Source organism: Suillus fuscotomentosus (genome assembly GCF_016647785.1).
Source record: "Suillus fuscotomentosus strain FC203 chromosome Unknown F5891scaffold_29, whole genome shotgun sequence".
NCBI classification, from domain to species: domain Eukaryota; kingdom Fungi; phylum Basidiomycota; class Agaricomycetes; order Boletales; family Suillaceae; genus Suillus; species Suillus fuscotomentosus.
The window spans coordinates 443,383-460,946 of NW_024539541.1; the positions used below are offsets into that span (position 1 = coordinate 443,383).

Genomic DNA, 17,564 nt, shown 5'->3' on the forward strand with positions numbered 1-17,564 from the left:
TGTCCGATCAATGCGGAAGGCCGCATTCTACTGCGGTGCACACCAGCCCACGAGAGGACCATGATGATGCTGGAAAGTCCCCCAGTCCTGACAATCGCCGGAAGTGATTCCAGCGGAGGGGCAGGCATACAAGTGCGCATTTGTGCTACCTTTTTCACGTACGGGAATCCAAGACTCTTTGACTGAAGGCAGACCTGAAAACGTTCACTGTTCACGGATGCTACGGTGCAAGCGTGACTACTGCCCTGACTGCTCAGAATACCACTGGCGTGCAAGCAGTGTACGGAGTGCCTCCCGACTTCGTGAAGCAGCAGGTATGTAACTCAATTACATGGTATGCTGTCCCTGTATTAGCTTGAGCATTTCCCATAGATAAACTCTGTCCTGGACGATATTGACATCAAGGCGATCAAGACTGGCATGCTTTTCAATGGAGAGAACACCAAGATAGTCGCGCAGGTACTCAAGGAGCACTTTGATGCCAAGGGGCACATTCCTTTAGTCTGCGATCCCGTCTGTGTTTCCACCTCCGGTCATACACTCTTACACCCAGATGCCGTGGATACCATTATAGATGAACTATTCCCCCTTTCGGACCTCATAACTCCAAATAAAGCGGAAGCGGAACTTCTTCTGAAACAGCGCAATTTTCCGTCTCGCATTGCAAACTTACAAGACATGGTCAATGCTGCTCGAGAGTTGAAGACACTTGGCCCTCAAGCTGTGCTCCTGAAAGGCGGTCATTTTGTCGCTTCGCTAGGAGATCTTGCGAATGTTTCATCGGACAACACGCAGGTGATTCGAGATGATCTTCTAGACGAGAACACGAATATCCTCCGGGTTCATGGAAGGAAAGATCAACACGTAGACTCACTCGTAGTAGATGTGCTTTGCGCATCTGATAACCACATCACCATATTTGCTAGGACTAGAGTACAATCAACAAGTACCCATGGCACTGGTTGTACGCTGAGTGCTGCATTGGTCTCTCAACTTGCGAGGGGTATACCGCGTTTGTCACCCTCGTCATCCTTCTTTGACTGTTCTTTGACTTATCCTAACAATTCATACAGTGGGTGAAGCTGTAAGGCTTGCGGCTGCTTACACCCATATTGGAATTGAGACCGCTATTCCGATCGGGAGTGGCTTTGGCCCTCTGAACCACATTCATTCAATTACTCCGCAACTTGTCTCGCCGTACGTGACTATCATAAATACATGTCAACGCATTAATTGCTTTGAATGTAGGCGAACCAAGACGAACCCATACCCACTCACGAGTTCCCTTATACGGAGTTCAAGGGTAATTTGGAAAGAGTATATCAGACACGAGTTCGTGGTATTGCTGGGAAAGGGTACCCTTCCAAAGGAAAACTTCATCCACTTCATCGAGTGAGGAGTTTGTTGACAAATAAGAGAGCACGTTCTGATTGCCTCAAAAAGACAAGATTATCTTTATCTCAAATATTATGCTCGGGCGTATGCGTAAGTAGTTGGACCATCCCGCTTCCGTAGTTAACGTCTCTCTTCCAGACTCCTTGCAGCCAAGTCACATGCCTATGCACCCATATCGGCGGCTATCGATGTGGTTTTTAGCATAGTTCAAGAGAGCTCGATGCACATGGGGTATTGTGCTGAGTGGGGTATCACAGAGGACGAACTGATCAACACCTCTGAGTCTCCCTCCCTGACAGCTTATGGGGCTTTCCTCATTGATACCGGAATGCAGGGTACGGCGGTTTATTTTGTTGATGTTTACTTGCTGAAGGTATGGCTGTCAGGTGATCCTATGAAACTCGTCGTCGCTCTTGCCGCCTGCCTGCTTGGTTACGGAGAAGTTGGCTTGTGGCTCAAGGAAGAGGCTCGAGCGCCCGACTCGTGGGTTCAATGGGAGGGGAATCCATACCTCAAGTGGATGGAGGACTATTCAGGTGACGTCTATCAAAAGGCAGTGAAAGCTGGACTAGGTGAGGATGCAACGAAAATTCTTGTTGTACACGACTCCATGTAGCTTCACAGAGACGCTTGAAAGTCGTGCAGAAGCGGACGCACCTTCACTTATCAGGTTTGCGGATTGGCAAAACGTTTGGGAGCGGTGTACGCGGTTGGAGAAGGGTTTCTGGGACATGGCGATGAATCTTGAAGTTTGAGCAACCATGCCGTTGAATGCCCCCAATGGCTATGTTACCAGTCCCATTTATGTTTCTTCGAACTATCCTGAGCATATTTAACTGGTAAAGCACATAAATTTAAACTGTAACGGAAAACTCTCAAGTTAATGTACAACAGACACATCTTTGTGGAACAAATCGAAGACCCTACATACTGTACAAAACCATGTATCACTTCTTCAGTTATACAACAGCAAGCAGTGCAGTATTCTGAACATGTCGTTGTGTCAGCTCTATGTCCTTCGAGGACTCAGATTCCACATTGGTCCTTGAGTCTGTAGTGGAGTTGGTGTCTCTGAAACGAGATTGTTCCATATTTATGAGCAGGTGGTTGGCAGCTATTGGAGGTATCACAATTGTCCAGCTTGCTCCTAGTTGGAAGAACTCAGGTGGTGCGAGATGAAACACAAAGGTGATGGCCAAGTAATTAAAGAAGTTGCTAGGCACGAGATTATTTTCAGCATGTGAATATGGATACCCCAATGCTCACCATGCAAAGTAAACAAAAGAGTCTCGTGCCAGAGTCTTCATTAATCGAGCACCAGACCAATTTTTATTAGGAACATGGATGTAATGTTGCATAGATTTGAAGCCAGCAAGTACCATGATCACGAAGTCGAAGGCCATGATTGGAGTCCTTTGTTGCCACATGAGAAATTTTGACGATGAAAAGTATCCCACACTCACCAGAACGGAATGAACCAGCTTGGAATTATTTCTTCACATACACCAAAGAGCACAAACTCATTTTCTAGGTGAAGTTGTTAGTTCAAGCTAAGTGCATCGAGACAGCCCATTGTCACCTTGAGAGTATACACTCATTGCAATAGCTATTCCCACTGTACTGCATACATATATGATAAATAATACTACCATGGGAATCACAATCACTCGTTCTGTGAAATCAAGTCAGCTTTCTGAAACAGCTTTCTGGACATGACCTTCATACTGTAGTCATAGAGAGCAAACAGCCTTCGAAGAAGGATAACTATCAAAAAAAGTTTTAGTTTTGGAATTGGAAAAAGGAGATCACTCACTCTCGATGTTCAAAACAAGAAAAAGTCCTATATTTTTGATGACTAAGTATACTGATGGCAGTACTAGTGACTTGGCATCTTACTCACCAATGATGTCGAAGTTCGTGAATGCATGACCTAGTAACAAATAAGGGTTACTGGTGAACAAACATGCTAGCAGGGAAACATCTACATCTAGTAGTTGTGAATAAGATTGATGGCTAATACAACAACATGAAGGACTTACATGGCATTAACAGGATTTGTGTGGACATCAACTACAAAGAAGTAAGTTGATGCTAGTACAAACGAAGACATCAGAAAACTGACAGAAGGTCGAGGCAATGATTACAGCAAGTCCAAAATATCGATTCTGAAAAATAAGCATTTCATATCAGGGAGGCTACAGGTTGAATTGAACCACATACAATGAAAAACAAAATCCTGGATGTTGTCCACTTTGTTCCCTAACATAAAATGACTGCTATGATTCGAAGTTGGGTAGAATTGACTTGAGCCTACCCATAGAATATTGACCTAGCCAAAAAAAATGAGTTTTAGCTTTGTTTACATAAAAATAAATTCAGTACTTCGTCATGGAATGTTAGAACTTGATGAGATCATAAATTTCATGTACTGTTGAAAATTATGAAGTCTTTGCTCACCAAAGTCCCAAATGTACAGCACAGCAGCTGAAACTGAACAAATAGAGGTAAACACAAGATCCTCCAGACTTGAACTTATGGCTCTTACCTCCAAGTCGACGAACAATGGTGTCATACACCTCATATTGTTCAAGCTGCTGGAATTCTGCAGCAATACTCGAAGCATTCATGATAAGTGCTGTGGGAGTGAGTTTGTACATCTTGTTGAATGTGCTACTCTCTTTATATCTTGACTCAGAGGGGGTCTAACTTGACGACACCCGGAGATTATTTGCCAGAATGCAGTGCAAACACTTGAAACAGATGCGAACAACAACTATGCTGTATGATAAGCATAAAATCCTTCAGCCTCAATTCTTTAAAATTGACTGAAGTTGAGGGAAGCAATTTCTATTCTGAATGTTGTCCAAGTGACCCTTCGTGATAAAATCATGAAAGCTGTGTTCTTTGATCATGGAACCTCCAGTTAGACCAGTTCAGAATTAGGTTGATCAGTCCTTTCATCAACATCAATGATCATGTGGGGCAGTAACAGCCCACTGGCACCCGATGTTTGTTTATTTCATGTTTGTTGTACATAACCCTAGTATCGTGTAGGGGGTCTTACTCAAATATCTAGTACCCATGGTACATCAGTCAAGCGTTATCAATGAAACCTGTGTTCTCCAATCACACAGCCGGTGCAAAATCAAGATGGTCAATTCAACACGTGGAGGCATAGCGGTGACAGGCGCGCGGCGCGGCGCGAGCAGCCAAGGCATCTGATGCCTTCGACCAAATGTACAGCTATGCTATACATAAACAACGCCATTGAGAAGAGGTGTCACGAGCCATCCGACCAAACTACCTATGATCAAGAGGCTCTGAGCCAAAACATATACATCGAAAGAAGTAGGAAGCATGGATATACCTATTAGCGTTTCGCAAAGCATCGAACATCTAGATTCTGAAGTGAACAGGACATCAAGCGTCGCAGCTTCACGATATGTCAATATCCAAATCCACTGGAGTCGGTGCGTCAGTCTCTGCATCGACAGCAGCTTCGAGATCTGCATCCGGAAGATCTTTATCTTTTTCTGCCGGTTTGGCGCGGGCGCGGGCTCGGGGTTTCGCTGTTCTCCTTGGCTTCGTAGTGCGAGAGGTTGCCGCGACCGGTATTTCTTCTATCTCCTCCCCGTCCTCTTTTGCATTGGCACTCGGTCTCCCTCTTGCCTTTCCCCGTGCCCGCTTTCCTGACGCACGGGGCTTTCTTGAGCTGACGGTTCTCTTCACAGATACAGGGCCCTCGTCCTGGTCCACATCGTTGTCACCTTCAAAAAACTCATTGCGCGCCATTGTTCGGTCGCTTCTTCGCTCTCCTGCGAACGCAGTTCCCCGCTCTTCATCGATCTCCTCCTGTTTACGTTCTTCATCGGCAAGCCAACCCTCCAAGTCAGGCGGTATTTCTTGCATGGCGACACTTGGTGCACCTTGCAAATACCGCAGCTTGTTCCGAATGCTAATGGTTATTCGTTGCAATGATGTTGGAGAGTTTTGGTTCTCGACGCGTCCTGTGAGGGGAGGATGAAGCTTCCACTGCGAGTCGCGGAAGAATGGATCGTAAACTGTAGCTGGAAGCTCATCAGGTATTGTCGCCCCGACCAGAACGGCGGTTTCATATGTCCAACAGCGGCTGACATTTTTGATTGTGTAGCCTCCTCCTCCTAATACAAGCAGCGGTACATTGAACTTCCTAACAAAGTTCACACATTCACCATGGGCTGCTATGGATAGATTAAATGCCCCGAGTCGGTCGCATCCTAACGAGTCTGCACCGCACTGCAAGACAATAGATGTCGGGCGGAAAGCCGTGACGGTGTCTTCAATGACAGTTTTGAATATCGTCAAGTACATATCATCATCGATCCCATCTTGTAAAGGCACATTCAGGCAAAAGTGCTTGCCCAAGCTTGCACCGTTATCGTCAAGTTTACCCGTCCCAGGGAAGAAATCGCCGGTGTATTTGTGGAAGGATACCGTCATAACACGATTCGAATGATAAAATGCGAGCTCTACGCCGTCCCCGTGATGGATGTCGATATCTATGTAGAGTACTCTGGGATGATATCTGTAGGACTCGAAGTCAGGTCTAGGTATCACCTAGTGAAACGACTGCTCACCTCAGAAGTTCAAGAATGGCCAGAACAATATCGTTGACGTAACAGAAACCACTTGCTTCTCCACGCTTGGCATGATGAAGCCCACCCGACCAATTGATTGCAGTATCACAAGTACCCGCCGTAAGCTTCCTTGCACCTGCGAGGGAAGCTCCAGCATACATACGACAAAAATCATACATTTCAGAAAATATTGGACAATCTTCGACACAATTGAACGTGTCAATAAGATGTCGCATTTCGTTCTGGTTATTTGGTGTCACGCTATATGATGTCATAAGGTGAGCCGTCAACGAGGTAGTGTAAATTCCGCACCGTGAAAGAAAGTCAATGTAGTCGTGATCATGATACATCTCTAACTCAGCTTGAGTAGCTGGACGAGGGTTATATATGTGATGTATTTGCTTGTCAAGACCATAACCCATAACCAGGGCGTTTGTCAAGGTCAGCCTATGTGGTTTCATCGGATGGCGTTCCTAGCAGTGCTGGGTAAGAGTAAAGCCTAGTGATGAATATGAGATGACACATACCCCATAATGGTGTTCACCGACGCCTTTAGGGAAAAAATATGAGACTATGGGACGAGAATGTGGCTTTTATTCATCTCTAGGAAAAACAGCTCATTAATAGAGGAGGTAACTTACATTGACATGTTCAGTTATCGGCTGAGCAGTACCGTGCGGCCCCCGATCGTCGAAGTAGGCAGAAGATGAGAAGGTAGTCGCCTGTGAGGCACGAACCATGAATGTCTGGTGATCTGGCTGCACCACGTTTAGTATTAGAAACGTTATCTGCGAAAAGATAAGATTGCGGTAGCCCGTGTGCTCTGTGCGCTTGCTGCGTACGAAGATCCTTCGGAGAGCTCGATGGGGCAATTGAGTTATTGAAGTTCTGGTCCAAGTCAAGATTGAGCTTGAGGGAGGCTTATTATGTAATGCTAAGACCGCCCGTGTTCAATTGATGCTAGTGTTCTTGTCATTATGTTGCTCGCGTATCGCTGGGTATTGGCAACCCTTCCATTTCTCGTTTTTGTCGTTGCTTCCTCCGGCGACAGATCATCAAACTTTCAGAACTGTGTCTCTGCATGTTATGGAGACTATTGCCATCCTCAGACGACGCTTTCACTTGGCCTCAGACTGACGCGTTGGACGTGTACAGACGACTGCAAGTACCAGTGCATGCATATGCTCACAGATATCGCAATCCGTGGAAGTTCGAAGATACATCAATATTACGGAAAGTGGCCCTTTTGGCGGCTCTTCGGAATGCAAGAGCCAGCCTCTGTCGCGTTCTCACTGTGGAATATGTACTATCATATCCAAGGATGGCGCCAGCTTCGCAGCAAAATACCAAGTGACCACCCAATGCGATCTTACTACTTAACATGCGCCATAGTGAGCGTTAACGCCTGGCTCTGGTCCGCAGTGTTCCACACAAGAGGTCTGCCCTCAAATTATGCGTGATCACGTTCTCCTACTTATCGATTCCTTGAAGATTTGCCAAACACAGAAAAATTGGATTACTTCTCTGCTGCTCTCGTCATCTTATATTCCCTGTATCACACGGTTTTACGGCTCTTCAATCAATACCCCACCCGTTCGCGTGAGGATGGCCATATCCAGCGCACGCCCGTACACGTTCTATGGTCGTCCATTTGCACTGTAGCTTACCTTGCCCATGTCACCTATCTCAGCATTCTACCACGGTTTGACTACAGCTATAATATGGCATTTAACCTCACTGTTGGCTTCACGCATAATTTGCTGTGGCTGCTATATTCCCTTCCCGTATCGTTACCCCTCATTCGACGCTTTCCTTTCAAATCAAAAACGTACCGACCATCATACGCATCTGAGGTAGCAGTCTTTGTTGCTCTTATGACGGCTGCAACTGCTCTAGAGCTCTTCGACTTCCCTCCCTGGGGTCGCATCATCGATGCTCATGCCTTGTGGCACCTCAGTACTGCCCCTATCGCAAAGTTCTGGTATGACTTCCTGATCAAAGATTCGTTGGATGATGGATGGAGGGAACCAAAGAGGTGAAGACATATCTAGTTTTATCAACTACTGTGTACTAATGGTGTGGAATCCAGATAAATTGTTCAGACGTCTAAAGCTCCTGCTCTAACCTGCTCAAAGACTGCATTTTCTCCGTTTCTGTTCAAGCACGAGTAGAGAAACTGCAACATCGTTAGCGTCTTCACTTACTCGCTTCAGCATACCGCACCTATAACTGTATCCAAGGAATCCACCACAGATGACTCGATCTCCAAAAATGCCTGTTGCGATACCATGGTCACCATGAAGTGACGTCCTGTGGGGATAGAATGTTGCTATAGGGGTCGGACTTTGGGCTCCACTCTCATCAAGACTGCGAAGCTGTCACTTGTCAGCCCCACCGTATAAATATTGTTGTACTATTTCCTAACCTCGAAATTGGAACCTGCTACAGCCCAGGAGAAATAGTTTCCCTCGCCGTCATCAAATTCCCATCGACTACACAATGCGGTAAAGTTGGCGATTGTTCAGCATCACAAAGATGAATATACCTCTGTCGGCCTTGTTCCTCAATTTTCCGCAACCACAACTCCTCATTTACGAACTCTCCGTTGTACATGCTGACTGCGACGGGTTTGCTAGACTGGCTTCGGACGCTACCGACAGTGTCGTATCGATTTGCGTGAGTGTCCAGTCGGCGCACTGTCGTCTGATGCGACTCCCACTTAGGAGTTAACACCTCATAGTAGAGTGCGTCAGTCGGGTTGGAAATGACAAGATTCCGCACGCTAGCAGTAGTAAACGTGAGTTTTTGGGTCATCGTTGGCATGAGACGTTGGCTCGGGACGAGATGCATGCACTTCATGCATTCCCTGTTTAAATACCTGAGTGATCAAACTCACACTCGATGCTTATCTTCACACAGTTTGTTTCGACTTAGACTCGCTTTCCGAATAGTCATGTGAACGCCGGGGATCCAATTAATTCAGAACAATGAGAATGAGAAAAGGCTGACGATTTGTGCAATCCCCCGCTCCATTTGACTAGTGTTAGAAGATGTTAAATCGTGGGTAGCTAGGGAGCTTCTGCCAGAACAAACCTCAATCATCGGAGTCCCGAGGATCGCAGTCGCGCACGGAGGAGTCAGGAACTAGGCATGTAGTGTGGCGTTTCTAGGATGTAATATGTACCGACACGAGAGGATCCGGAGCAAGGAAACAAACTAAATGATGATATCAAGACCCCTGCCTTCCGCCCATTCACCGAAGAGTAGGCTGATGCTTTCACCGTTATGTGTGCGACGTATGCTTTCAGCGATGGTAGAACTAATGTCCAGCGCTATTAACTTCGAAAATTGTTCCTTATGCTCGTTTTGCGGAACGGTATTTGTGACCTACATGACACATTAGCGGCACAACGAAAGTCATGAACGACTTACCACAAGCTGCTCTATAGGAAGACTGTTCAAAGAAGCCATGTGAGCTTCTGCGAAGAGTCCTTCAGGGATCATGCATCAGGCGATTGGCAATTACATCTTGCATGACACGCACCGTGCGAAATAAGAACGTAAATAGTTTTGGCGCCTTTCTCATGCAGCGTCCGAGCCGCCAGTGTGAGCGTGTGACCAGTATCTATCATGTCATCCACCAAAATAGCCACCTAGGGTGATCATCAATAAAGTTTCGAATAGACTATAAGAAGCAGGTGATTCCTTATCTCGAACATCTCCTACCAGAAGCTCCATGCGCTCCGGAGCATTTTGAGATTTCCCATCACGTTTCCGGTGTATAAGGGCGAACTCAATGCCAAGTTTATCTGCCATTGCAGTGACCCTGATCATAGCCAAGCAGTGAAACTGGCGTCAATCCCCAAAAACAAAACGACACGGACCTCTTGGCTCCACCGGCATCCGGACTGACAACAATACTATTTTGCCACCCATCGATGTGCCTCTTGATATACGATACCATCAAAGGCTCCGAGAAAAGATTGTCTACTGGAATGTCGAAAAATCCTTGTATTTGACTGGCGTGCAGATCCATGGTGATGACATGATCACATCCCGCACCAACAAGCATGTTTGCGACTAGTTTTGCTGTTATTGGTGCTCTTGACTCATCCTTTTTGTCCATGCGGGCATATGGGAAACACGGAATCACAGCCGTAATACGCCGCGCGGAAGCTGTTTTGCATGCGGATATGAGGATCAAGAGTTCCATCAAGTTGTCGTTCACATCGCTACACCCTGACTGGATGATGAAGACGTCCTCCTCGCGGACGGATTCGGAGATCTTGACGTTTATCTCGCCGTTGGAGAATTTTTTGGGCATGCATGGCGTGAGGGGCACTCCGAGCCTATGTGAGTGAATCACTAGTCCGTGGGCTGTTTTGCTGCATCATGTAAAGCGGCAGCTCACCGCTCGGCCACAGCATGGGCGAGCTCTGGGTGACTATTGCCTGAAGAATCTAGATCAGCGAAAGAAAAGCACTGGTGCTAAATGAACATACCCGCAAGAAGTCTGATAGAGTTTCCGTGATACATAATTTAGAAATTTGCTGGATGGTTTTATAACATAGAGCAGGATGAAGAATAAGAAAAGGGTGACTGTGGCAGTTGATTGACACAATAGCTTCCCTTGCCAAAAAATAATCGATGAAATCTTGTTTGCGCGGCACAAATAATCTACATCTACACTGCCACACTGCCACATCAAGCAGACACTCTAATGGTGATATTTTCTACAACGTATTCTGTGTCTGCATAGCCGATGAGTTGAACTATGCGGGCGCTGAAGACAACCGAATGAAAACACGTCGAAAAACAAAAGTAAAGAACCCACCTGTTTAGGCCCCTCACTCGGGATATCTGCGCAGAATTGTAATTTGCTAAACCCCGTCCCACTTCTTCACAATCCCAATTTTCGCATTCGTCCATCTTCTCGATCGATGGGATCTCATCGTCTGTAATAGTCTGAGAATCATAGATCATATCATCTGATAAAGATGCCGACGACCCAGAACGCGAGAGTGGAACAAGGGACGTGACTGAGGCGGTCACTGATGGCCCGGGTTCTAGGACTGGCGTGCATGGTGTCGTTGCAGCCACGTTGGAATATGACATTTGTGCAACTTCCTTGACTTCAACTGGAACTCCTTCGGTACGGCGGTGTACTAGTATGCGGACTGCTTGGCCAGAGGCAAATGAACCTCGAACTCCGAGCACCCCAGCTGGCAACAGGCGGCCACCAGATTCTCGACGAGACAACACGGCATGTGCTCCAGAGTCGATAATCACGCTACCTGCTGGATAAAGCGTATGGCTCGTCCATGCCTTTAAGTCCCGCATGGGAATCAAGGCAGGCTGAAAGACAGTATGCGGAGGCCTCGGCCAACTGAGAGATGCAGCGACTTCATCCAAGTCGACCTGATTAGCTTTTGTGGAGTGATCGGGCTAGCAGTACCTGAGGTGGGTATTGACGTGCTTTTCAGTGCTGTATAGTAGTCCATGATGTCGACGATCACTGAGGGCTGTTTGCTAGATGTGATAACAGTTGTAACGCCAGCGCCAGTTGCGATTTCAGCAGCAATCAGTTTCGTTTCCATTCCGCCGGTTCCAAGGCTAGATCCTAGCGTCGATGTGCTGACTGGAGGAATGGGCTCAGCTTCTGCCAAATCGTTACTGTATCTCTGGATCCGTACCTTGTGCTCGGATAGCAGCAACAGAGATGACTACATCAAGCTTTTTTGCGGAGGGATCTTTTCGTGGGTTGGATGTATACAGACCATCGACGTCTGTAAGCAGGAAAAGGTAATCGGCATGAATCATAGAGCTTGTAATAGCAGACAACGTGTCATTGTCGCCGAATTTTATTTCCTACAGGTAGTTAGCCCGCCCGTGTCGCACTCATCATATATGTAGTAGACACTTACGCTAACAGATATGGTGTCGTTTTCGTTCACGATGGGCACTACACCCATCGACAAAAGTTCATTTAGTGTGTTGACAGCGTTCAAATATCGTGTGCGCTAGGATGTTTTCAGTGCCTGAACAGGGCGTCTGAGGAAAGCATCTTACATCAGATATATCTCCTCTTGTTAGCAGAACCTGCGCAGTTCGCTGATCAAACTGCCCGAAAAGATTGTCCCATAGTGCAATGAGACGACCTTGTCCTATCGCTGCTAAAGCCTTCCGTTAATCAGTCATAATCTTACAAGATACAGAAAGAAGACATACCTGCTTTTTGGACAGACTTTTCGGTCTCTGTGGGATATCCATCGTCCTCAATCCCACTCCAATAGCCCCAGAGCTGACAAGCACCACTTTGTGTCCATGGCTGCGTAGACTGATAACAGTCTCAACAACCGCAGAAAGTATGGACAAGAGGGGCTGGTGCGTTTCTTCATGGACGATGGACGATGTTCCTATAGGGTTTCACAGATTACACATCTGCGGGTGGTGTGGCGGGGATAGTGACTACTAATACTCGCCAAGCTTGATAACGATCGTGCTAGGAGGCCCGCGTTTGACTAGCCGTGACATTTTGTACAGGTCGAGGCGGTAGATGTGGTCGCGTCAAGAAGATGATGGGTAAGTTTACGAGTGACTTTCTACGACGCTGACTCGGGCAGTATGAGTCACGATGAAATGACGTGAAGTCTTCTAATAGTCAGGTGTCAGCAAATTACTTACACACTAGCAGCGGTAGTAGGCTACTAGTAGGTGACATTAAATTATCGAACTTATGGAACGGCAGCACCAAATGTATGTTCATTCGCAGAACATACAAACATCGTAACTAAATATGCATAAAACATCACCACAACTCCTCCAATCGCTCAGATGCCTCAAATGATTAATTCATGGGAGCCCTGGCAGCTTCCTTCTCGCCCTTCAGGATGCGTTCGAGGTTGGCACCGATGCGGCGGCGCTGATCAAGGGTAAACTCGGGTTCTAGTGCAGAGTAGCCTAGTTCTGTGGGTTCAATCAGTATGATTGTAAGAATGTGTTTGTGAAAATAAACTCACTCAGACTCGGATATTGTATAGGTAACTCTTCAGTCTTCACCGGGAGGGCAGATAGATCGAGAGGGAATGGAGGGCCAATCCACGCATTCCGGAGCTCATGGTCTCTGGGAGGCCACTGTCAGCTGTGTGTTATACCGGCGATAATCTGTACTCACTTTCTCTGCAAAGGTGTCCACGCATCGGTCAGTCAGTCAAACACTCGATAAGCAAATGAATTACCGCTTCACGGGTCAGCGGGTGTACGAGTATGCTTTGGTTGCAATAAGGTGGTGAGTAGACGTGACTGAGGAGAAATAAAGAAATACCTTAGACTACCCCTGTTCATGCAAAGGAACGAAAATACAGAGGAAAACGAGGTCGCAGGTACCCAGATCTCGTATGAACCTGGGACCAACTTGGAAATGATTTCTTTCCAGGCAGGAAGGGTATGATAGATACTTACCGATAGGATGAGGGCCGATGGGGTCGGTGTTCACACGAAATAACGGCACGGCGACGAACGCCCCATCACGCCTTAGACGCAGGACAGCATCACGTAAATCCAACGCAGCCTGGTGCTGATCAGCGTTGCGCTGATGGAAGTAGATATCTGCACACATTCTTCAGCGACCAAGAGATTGTTACCCATACTCTCAACTCACGGAAGTGCCATTCTCTGTCATACGTAGCGCGAACGAGCCATGAAAAGAGTCAATGATCAGTACTCAGTAGTGAACTCGGGGCACTTACTTGACTTCAGAGTTAACCACTTCTTCAAGGTCGGTTGGTGGATGGTAGTCTGACATTGTAACCCACCGTGGAAAAGAAGTGTGGCTCCGCAACTGGTCATAGCTGCCAGTGCTAAGGATGATATATATAGTATGCAAGTGTCGACTGCTACGCCAGCAGGCTCCAGGGATGTGGGGCCCAATACGCCTATGTCACATGGGCCAAGATGATACGAGTTCGGTGGAAGACATGTGGGGTAGATGCAATGTTCGTATTCTGTCGGCTGCATTCTCCCAATCGGACAACAGCATTAAATGTATTCGGGCTTCGGAAGAACAAGTTTCTTGCAATTGGTCGCAGCAAACGATAAATGAGTGTCAACATGTGATTACGTACTCAGAACCAGAACAAGACTACCGGTAACTGAACTAGACACCATGACACAAATAGCATTGGAACAACCTTATAATTAAGTTTGTTTTCAACTTCTCCACAACGAATATTGGCCGGTGTTCAAAATGGGTCCAGGTATCCAGGAAAAAGATATCTCCATTGCTTTGCCTGATGACACAGCTTCCGTTGAGGACGGCCATGCGATGCTCACGCTAGCGCTATAATCGGCTCGGCAATGACTGACTCTCCAGGACCGCTCTGGATTTCAGAACAGACCCTTCTGCGCATGGCGTGGAAAATCATAGAGATACACTCTTAACTTAAGTTCGTCAATGAAGAACAAGGTAGTGCCACATATCGTGTACAACCGTACCACTTGTGAATGCAATTTCACTCAAAATCATGTACGACGACCGGAGGTGAGGGTTTGCATAGTATGTATTCAATGGATCGTTTATCTAACGACAAATTTGATGAAAGATGAATCGCCGCGGCAGAACGAAAGATGGTGGCAGGGTCGACTGCAGTTTGAGGCTCGGCGATCTTGGGAACAGCATTCGAAGAATCATGCATGGCCAGGCAGTCTCCGTTGATCCTACAAGTACGGTACCCTTGCCGGAGCCGTCCAGGCTCTTGGTGATGTATATTCTATATTTATGCTCATGCGAACGCCTTCTTACTACCTATTGCTTTTGTCACTAACCATCTCATCTAGCCCCACCTCCGAGATGCGTCGCTTTGCAGCTTCTACAATTTGGGGATCCGAGCTTCACTTTGCTGCGTCGTATTTGCTCTCACTGATATAAGAATCGCAGCTCACCTCAGCTCACTTTGCACAGGTCGCGTCACTATCGGGGCTTCCGCGCGGAAAAACCATCTCCTTGCAATCAAGCATATATTTTTTCCTCGTTCTTACCACTTACACAACTGCACAAGAACGCCCGCAAAGTGACCCACTCAAACAAAACTATTTATTTTGAACTGACCCAGAAAGAAGATGGCTACCATGCACTAGCTGTCATAAAATAACGGATGAGGGGCATGCCATGAAGATCGAATGACGAGGGTAGGAGAAGGATGTGAGCGAGCGGACTACTTCTAGCGCACAAACCACGTTACCGTCATGTCTATATATTTCCATGATCAAATCAAATCTAGACTCATCGTTTCGAACCAGTTCTACCTGTGCATTAGTGAGATGTAAGGATGGAATACGAGGCTATGTAGAGGTATGGATCATCTGTCATAATCCATCTGTTGAAGGTGTGCCCATCATATATTAGTATACCTAATACAGTGATTTCGTTATAGAAAAATCAGGCGAGTTGTACCCGGGCAACTTGATCAAGTCATGGTAGGCTGGAGTAAAACACAATTGGTGTTTAGTTATTCCTTCGATGCATTAAATGAACTTCAGATATATGCCGCCACACAGAGGAGCGGCGCATGACATTCATTAAACGATCACCTCGCCTATGATAGTCGCAGTGTTCCCATTGGCATTGGATCATCGCACCTGGGAATTCAGGAAGATGGTCGTCGTACCAATGCTGTTTTAAATCCTCCAAGGTTCCGTCATACCCGCAGGGTGCGTTGTTATGTAACCACCGGCAGAGGAGGAGAGATGGCTGGTTGATTGGCAGTTCCGACTGGGCCGAACTTGGAGGGAGCCGAAACCCGGAGTGCACGCCTTCTAAATCATGAACACATGTCACGCTTTGTGAGGGGCCAAGTGAGACAGAGGTCCTGAGATTGTTTGGTGTCCGCGAGACAGCGCTACTCGTGTTGTCAGATTCACGTAAGGTAGATACTCGGGAGCGTACTTACTTGGAATTTGTCGTCATATGAACGACAGAATGTATATCCGAGGCGGTCATCCCCCATTGCGAGGGCTCGGACAAAGTATGGCCAATCGGTCCCGGCCTGTGCATGAGTGTGACTCTGTATACGAGCAAATAAGTGTGACGAAGGGCATACATTTGCAATGCTTGTGGAGACGAGTAGTCACTTCCAATTGCTGGATGATTAGGGGCCCCAGACCTGGCACCTCCTAGTTCGTGGAGATATGGCACAAATTGCGACTCGCCAGGCCAGCCAAGTGAGGCAGCGGCCCCGAGATTGTTTGGTGCCCACGAGGCAGCACTACTTGTGTTGTTAGACTTATGTGAGGAAGAAAAAGAGTGCAATTACTTGGGATTTTCCATCATAGGGACAACGGAGTGCGTATTCGAGGTGGTCATATTGCATTGTGAGGACATGGGCAAAGTGTGGCCGATCGGCCCTGGTCTGTGTTTGAGTATGAGGGCGATTATGAGAGCATAAATGATGAAAGACATACATTGGGAATGAACGTGGAGATAAGTAGACCCTTCCCGTCGCTGGATGACTGGAGGTTCTGGACCTCCTAGATCGTGGGGGGTTGGTGAATTATACGGGGAACCACTGTGTAAAATAGCATTTCTGCTCGATGGACTATCTGACATCCATAGGAAAACACTGCTCGAGTTATATTTATGTCATGAAAATACTAGGGAGCATACTAACTTGGTATCTGCCATCATAGGGACGACGGCACGCATACTATCCGACATGGTTGCAATGCGTTGCGAGGACGCGGATGAACTGTGATCGTTTGGACCTAGCCTGTGTACAAGGCTCATCATGTGAAAAATAAATGGTGACGGAGGGCATACATTTGGGATGCACATTTGCTGCCTCCCATCGCCGGAGGACTAGAGCCGAAGCTGGCATCTGTATTGTGCTGGTTACTGTGAGGGGTTGGTGGATTGTGCGCAAAGCTATAATTGCCAAATGTTGTTGATCTTTGCGGCATTGAAGCAGACATTGTTCTAAGGGATGGAATGAGGTTCTCCCGTGTCTTTATACCATGCCCCGCCACAGCAAAAGAAAGGTGTCCAGCAAGTGTAAGAGTGTTATCATGAAGTGATTTTCCACGGCCTACAAAGAATGCTTAGAATGGGATATGGATCCATCTGATGTTTTTACCATACCGTTACTGCGGCATGGCGGACCAGAGATGCAGGGATGAACTTTACTTGCATGGTGGAAACAAGCGAGCTCCAAACAAGACTGCTGTTCAGTAGCTGGTGTTGCGTTGCATCGCAACTATGTACGGCCTGAATACAGTGACCAAAATACTTACACCTTGATTGACGATCATGACGGACTCGAAATCGATGGAATGACTCGAAATAGATTGGGCCATCAGGGGACTGGTGAGCCGCAGATATTGTCATATATGCCGTGTATATATGGTCATATATAGAAAAGGTTTTCGTTATATTGGAGTATAAAGTCGTATAAAGCCATGTATAACGTCGGAAAACCACCGCAATCAACGTAAACACCCTGGGGAGACTCACGAGTTCTCTGATGCCGGGGAATTGCGCCAATTTCAAGATGCGTCTTGAAG

General features: G+C 46.9%; 9 protein-coding genes across 9 annotated transcripts; 2 read left to right on the forward strand and 7 right to left on the reverse strand.

Moving 5' to 3' along the window:
- Positions 1–60: 60 nt before the first annotated feature.
- Positions 61–2,150, forward strand: F5891DRAFT_1128751 (Phosphomethylpyrimidine kinase-domain-containing protein; the record flags this gene model as incomplete). Its single annotated transcript, XM_041364312.1, has 9 exons — positions 61–132; positions 189–314; positions 373–1,012; positions 1,074–1,197; positions 1,249–1,392; positions 1,444–1,485; positions 1,534–1,730; positions 1,782–1,967; positions 2,020–2,150. The coding sequence occupies 9 exons, from the start codon at positions 61–63 to the stop codon at positions 2,148–2,150; spliced, it is 1,662 nt and encodes a 553-aa protein (XP_041225629.1).
- Positions 2,151–2,182: 32 nt separating this feature from the next.
- F5891DRAFT_338116 (uncharacterized protein) lies at positions 2,183–3,832 on the reverse strand. The gene is made up of 9 exons (XM_041371406.1): positions 3,616–3,832; positions 3,435–3,560; positions 3,296–3,382; positions 3,209–3,235; positions 3,121–3,159; positions 2,975–3,067; positions 2,859–2,922; positions 2,662–2,808; positions 2,183–2,610 (listed from the first exon to the last, which is right to left on the reverse strand). Exons 2-9 carry the CDS (start codon positions 3,460–3,462, stop codon positions 2,355–2,357), a joined length of 741 nt encoding a protein of 246 aa, XP_041225630.1. The 5' UTR covers positions 3,463–3,560; positions 3,616–3,832; the 3' UTR covers positions 2,183–2,354.
- A 768-nt stretch (positions 3,833–4,600) lies between these two features.
- On the reverse strand, positions 4,601–6,926 carry F5891DRAFT_1035789 (uncharacterized protein). The gene is given in 7 exon segments (XM_041361816.1): positions 4,601–4,703; positions 4,754–4,756; positions 4,770–5,959; positions 6,012–6,272; positions 6,324–6,484; positions 6,539–6,601; positions 6,653–6,926. The coding sequence occupies 5 exon segments, from the start codon at positions 6,749–6,751 to the stop codon at positions 4,831–4,833; spliced, it is 1,713 nt and encodes a 570-aa protein (XP_041225631.1). The 5' UTR covers positions 6,752–6,926; the 3' UTR covers positions 4,601–4,703; positions 4,754–4,756; positions 4,770–4,830.
- A 55-nt stretch (positions 6,927–6,981) lies between these two features.
- Positions 6,982–8,247, forward strand: F5891DRAFT_338313 (Per1-like protein). Its single transcript, XM_041371409.1, has 3 exons — positions 6,982–7,448; positions 7,503–8,046; positions 8,101–8,247. Exons 1-3 carry the CDS (start codon positions 6,989–6,991, stop codon positions 8,102–8,104), a joined length of 1,008 nt encoding a protein of 335 aa, XP_041225632.1. The 5' UTR covers positions 6,982–6,988; the 3' UTR covers positions 8,105–8,247.
- A 323-nt stretch (positions 8,248–8,570) lies between these two features.
- Positions 8,571–8,825, reverse strand: F5891DRAFT_903514 (uncharacterized protein; the record flags this gene model as incomplete). Its single annotated transcript, XM_041373507.1, has 1 exon — positions 8,571–8,825. A coding segment is annotated over one exon (255 nt), but the record flags the coding sequence as incomplete, so codon positions are not given.
- A 402-nt stretch (positions 8,826–9,227) lies between these two features.
- On the reverse strand, positions 9,228–10,547 carry F5891DRAFT_952889 (phosphoribosyltransferase-like protein; the record flags this gene model as incomplete). Its single annotated transcript, XM_041375139.1, has 7 exons — positions 9,228–9,398; positions 9,444–9,502; positions 9,556–9,664; positions 9,729–9,837; positions 9,896–10,360; positions 10,423–10,462; positions 10,514–10,547. The coding sequence occupies 7 exons, from the start codon at positions 10,545–10,547 to the stop codon at positions 9,228–9,230; spliced, it is 987 nt and encodes a 328-aa protein (XP_041225634.1).
- Positions 10,548–10,715: 168 nt separating this feature from the next.
- F5891DRAFT_1189147 (Aspartate/glutamate/uridylate kinase) lies at positions 10,716–12,281 on the reverse strand (the record flags this gene model as incomplete). The annotated part of the gene is made up of 7 exons (XM_041367109.1): positions 10,716–10,794; positions 10,846–11,456; positions 11,528–11,649; positions 11,705–11,879; positions 11,936–12,031; positions 12,081–12,191; positions 12,240–12,281. 7 exons carry the CDS (start codon positions 12,279–12,281, stop codon positions 10,716–10,718), a joined length of 1,236 nt encoding a protein of 411 aa, XP_041225635.1.
- Positions 12,282–12,669: 388 nt separating this feature from the next.
- Positions 12,670–14,090, reverse strand: F5891DRAFT_338136 (DOPA-like domain-containing protein). The gene is made up of 8 exons (XM_041371407.1): positions 13,760–14,090; positions 13,672–13,685; positions 13,473–13,619; positions 13,336–13,414; positions 13,250–13,280; positions 13,186–13,190; positions 13,031–13,134; positions 12,670–12,977 (listed from the first exon to the last, which is right to left on the reverse strand). The coding sequence occupies exons 1-8, from the start codon at positions 13,813–13,815 to the stop codon at positions 12,859–12,861; spliced, it is 555 nt and encodes a 184-aa protein (XP_041225636.1). The 5' UTR covers positions 13,816–14,090; the 3' UTR covers positions 12,670–12,858.
- Positions 14,091–15,829: 1,739 nt separating this feature from the next.
- On the reverse strand, positions 15,830–16,976 carry F5891DRAFT_1189149 (uncharacterized protein; the record flags this gene model as incomplete). Its single annotated transcript, XM_041367110.1, has 8 exons — positions 15,830–15,907; positions 15,959–16,054; positions 16,109–16,118; positions 16,172–16,273; positions 16,322–16,412; positions 16,470–16,627; positions 16,676–16,774; positions 16,825–16,976. 8 exons carry the CDS (start codon positions 16,974–16,976, stop codon positions 15,830–15,832), a joined length of 786 nt encoding a protein of 261 aa, XP_041225637.1.
- Positions 16,977–17,564: the final 588 nt, after the last annotated feature.

Bases quoted from the DNA above. Each gene is read 5' to 3' on its own strand.
- F5891DRAFT_338116 (XM_041371406.1), bottom strand. From the start codon at position 3,462: ATGTCCACACAAATCCTGTTAATGCCAT. The intron at 3,383-3,434 runs GTAAGTCCTTCA...CACAACTACTAG, and splicing joins ACAAATCCTGTTAATGCCAT to ATGTAGATGTTTCCCTGCTA. The intron at 2,923-2,974 runs GTGACAATGGGC...AACTTCACCTAG, and splicing joins AATGAGTGTATACTCTCAAG to AAAATGAGTTTGTGCTCTTT.
- F5891DRAFT_1035789 (XM_041361816.1), bottom strand. From the start codon at position 6,751: ATGGTTCGTGCCTCACAGGCGACTACCTTCTCATCTTCTGCCTACTTC. The intron at 6,602-6,652 runs GTAAGTTACCTC...GATGAATAAAAG, and splicing joins CGATAACTGAACATGTCAAT to CCACATTCTCGTCCCATAGT. The intron at 5,960-6,011 runs GTGAGCAGTCGT...CGAGTCCTACAG, and splicing joins GCCATTCTTGAACTTCTGAG to ATATCATCCCAGAGTACTCT.
- F5891DRAFT_338313 (XM_041371409.1), top strand. From the start codon at position 6,989: ATGTTGCTCGCGTATCGCTGGGTATTGGCAACCCTTCCATTTCTCGTT. The intron at 7,449-7,502 runs GTCTGCCCTCAA...GATTCCTTGAAG, and splicing joins CGCAGTGTTCCACACAAGAG to ATTTGCCAAACACAGAAAAA.
- F5891DRAFT_338136 (XM_041371407.1), bottom strand. From the start codon at position 13,815: ATGTCAGACTACCATCCACCAACCGACCTTGAAGAAGTGGTTAACTCT. The intron at 13,415-13,472 runs GTAAGTATCTAT...AGTTGGTCCCAG, and splicing joins CATCGGCCCTCATCCTATCG to GTTCATACGAGATCTGGGTA. The intron at 12,978-13,030 runs GTGAGTTTATTT...TTGAACCCACAG, and splicing joins TATACAATATCCGAGTCTGA to AACTAGGCTACTCTGCACTA.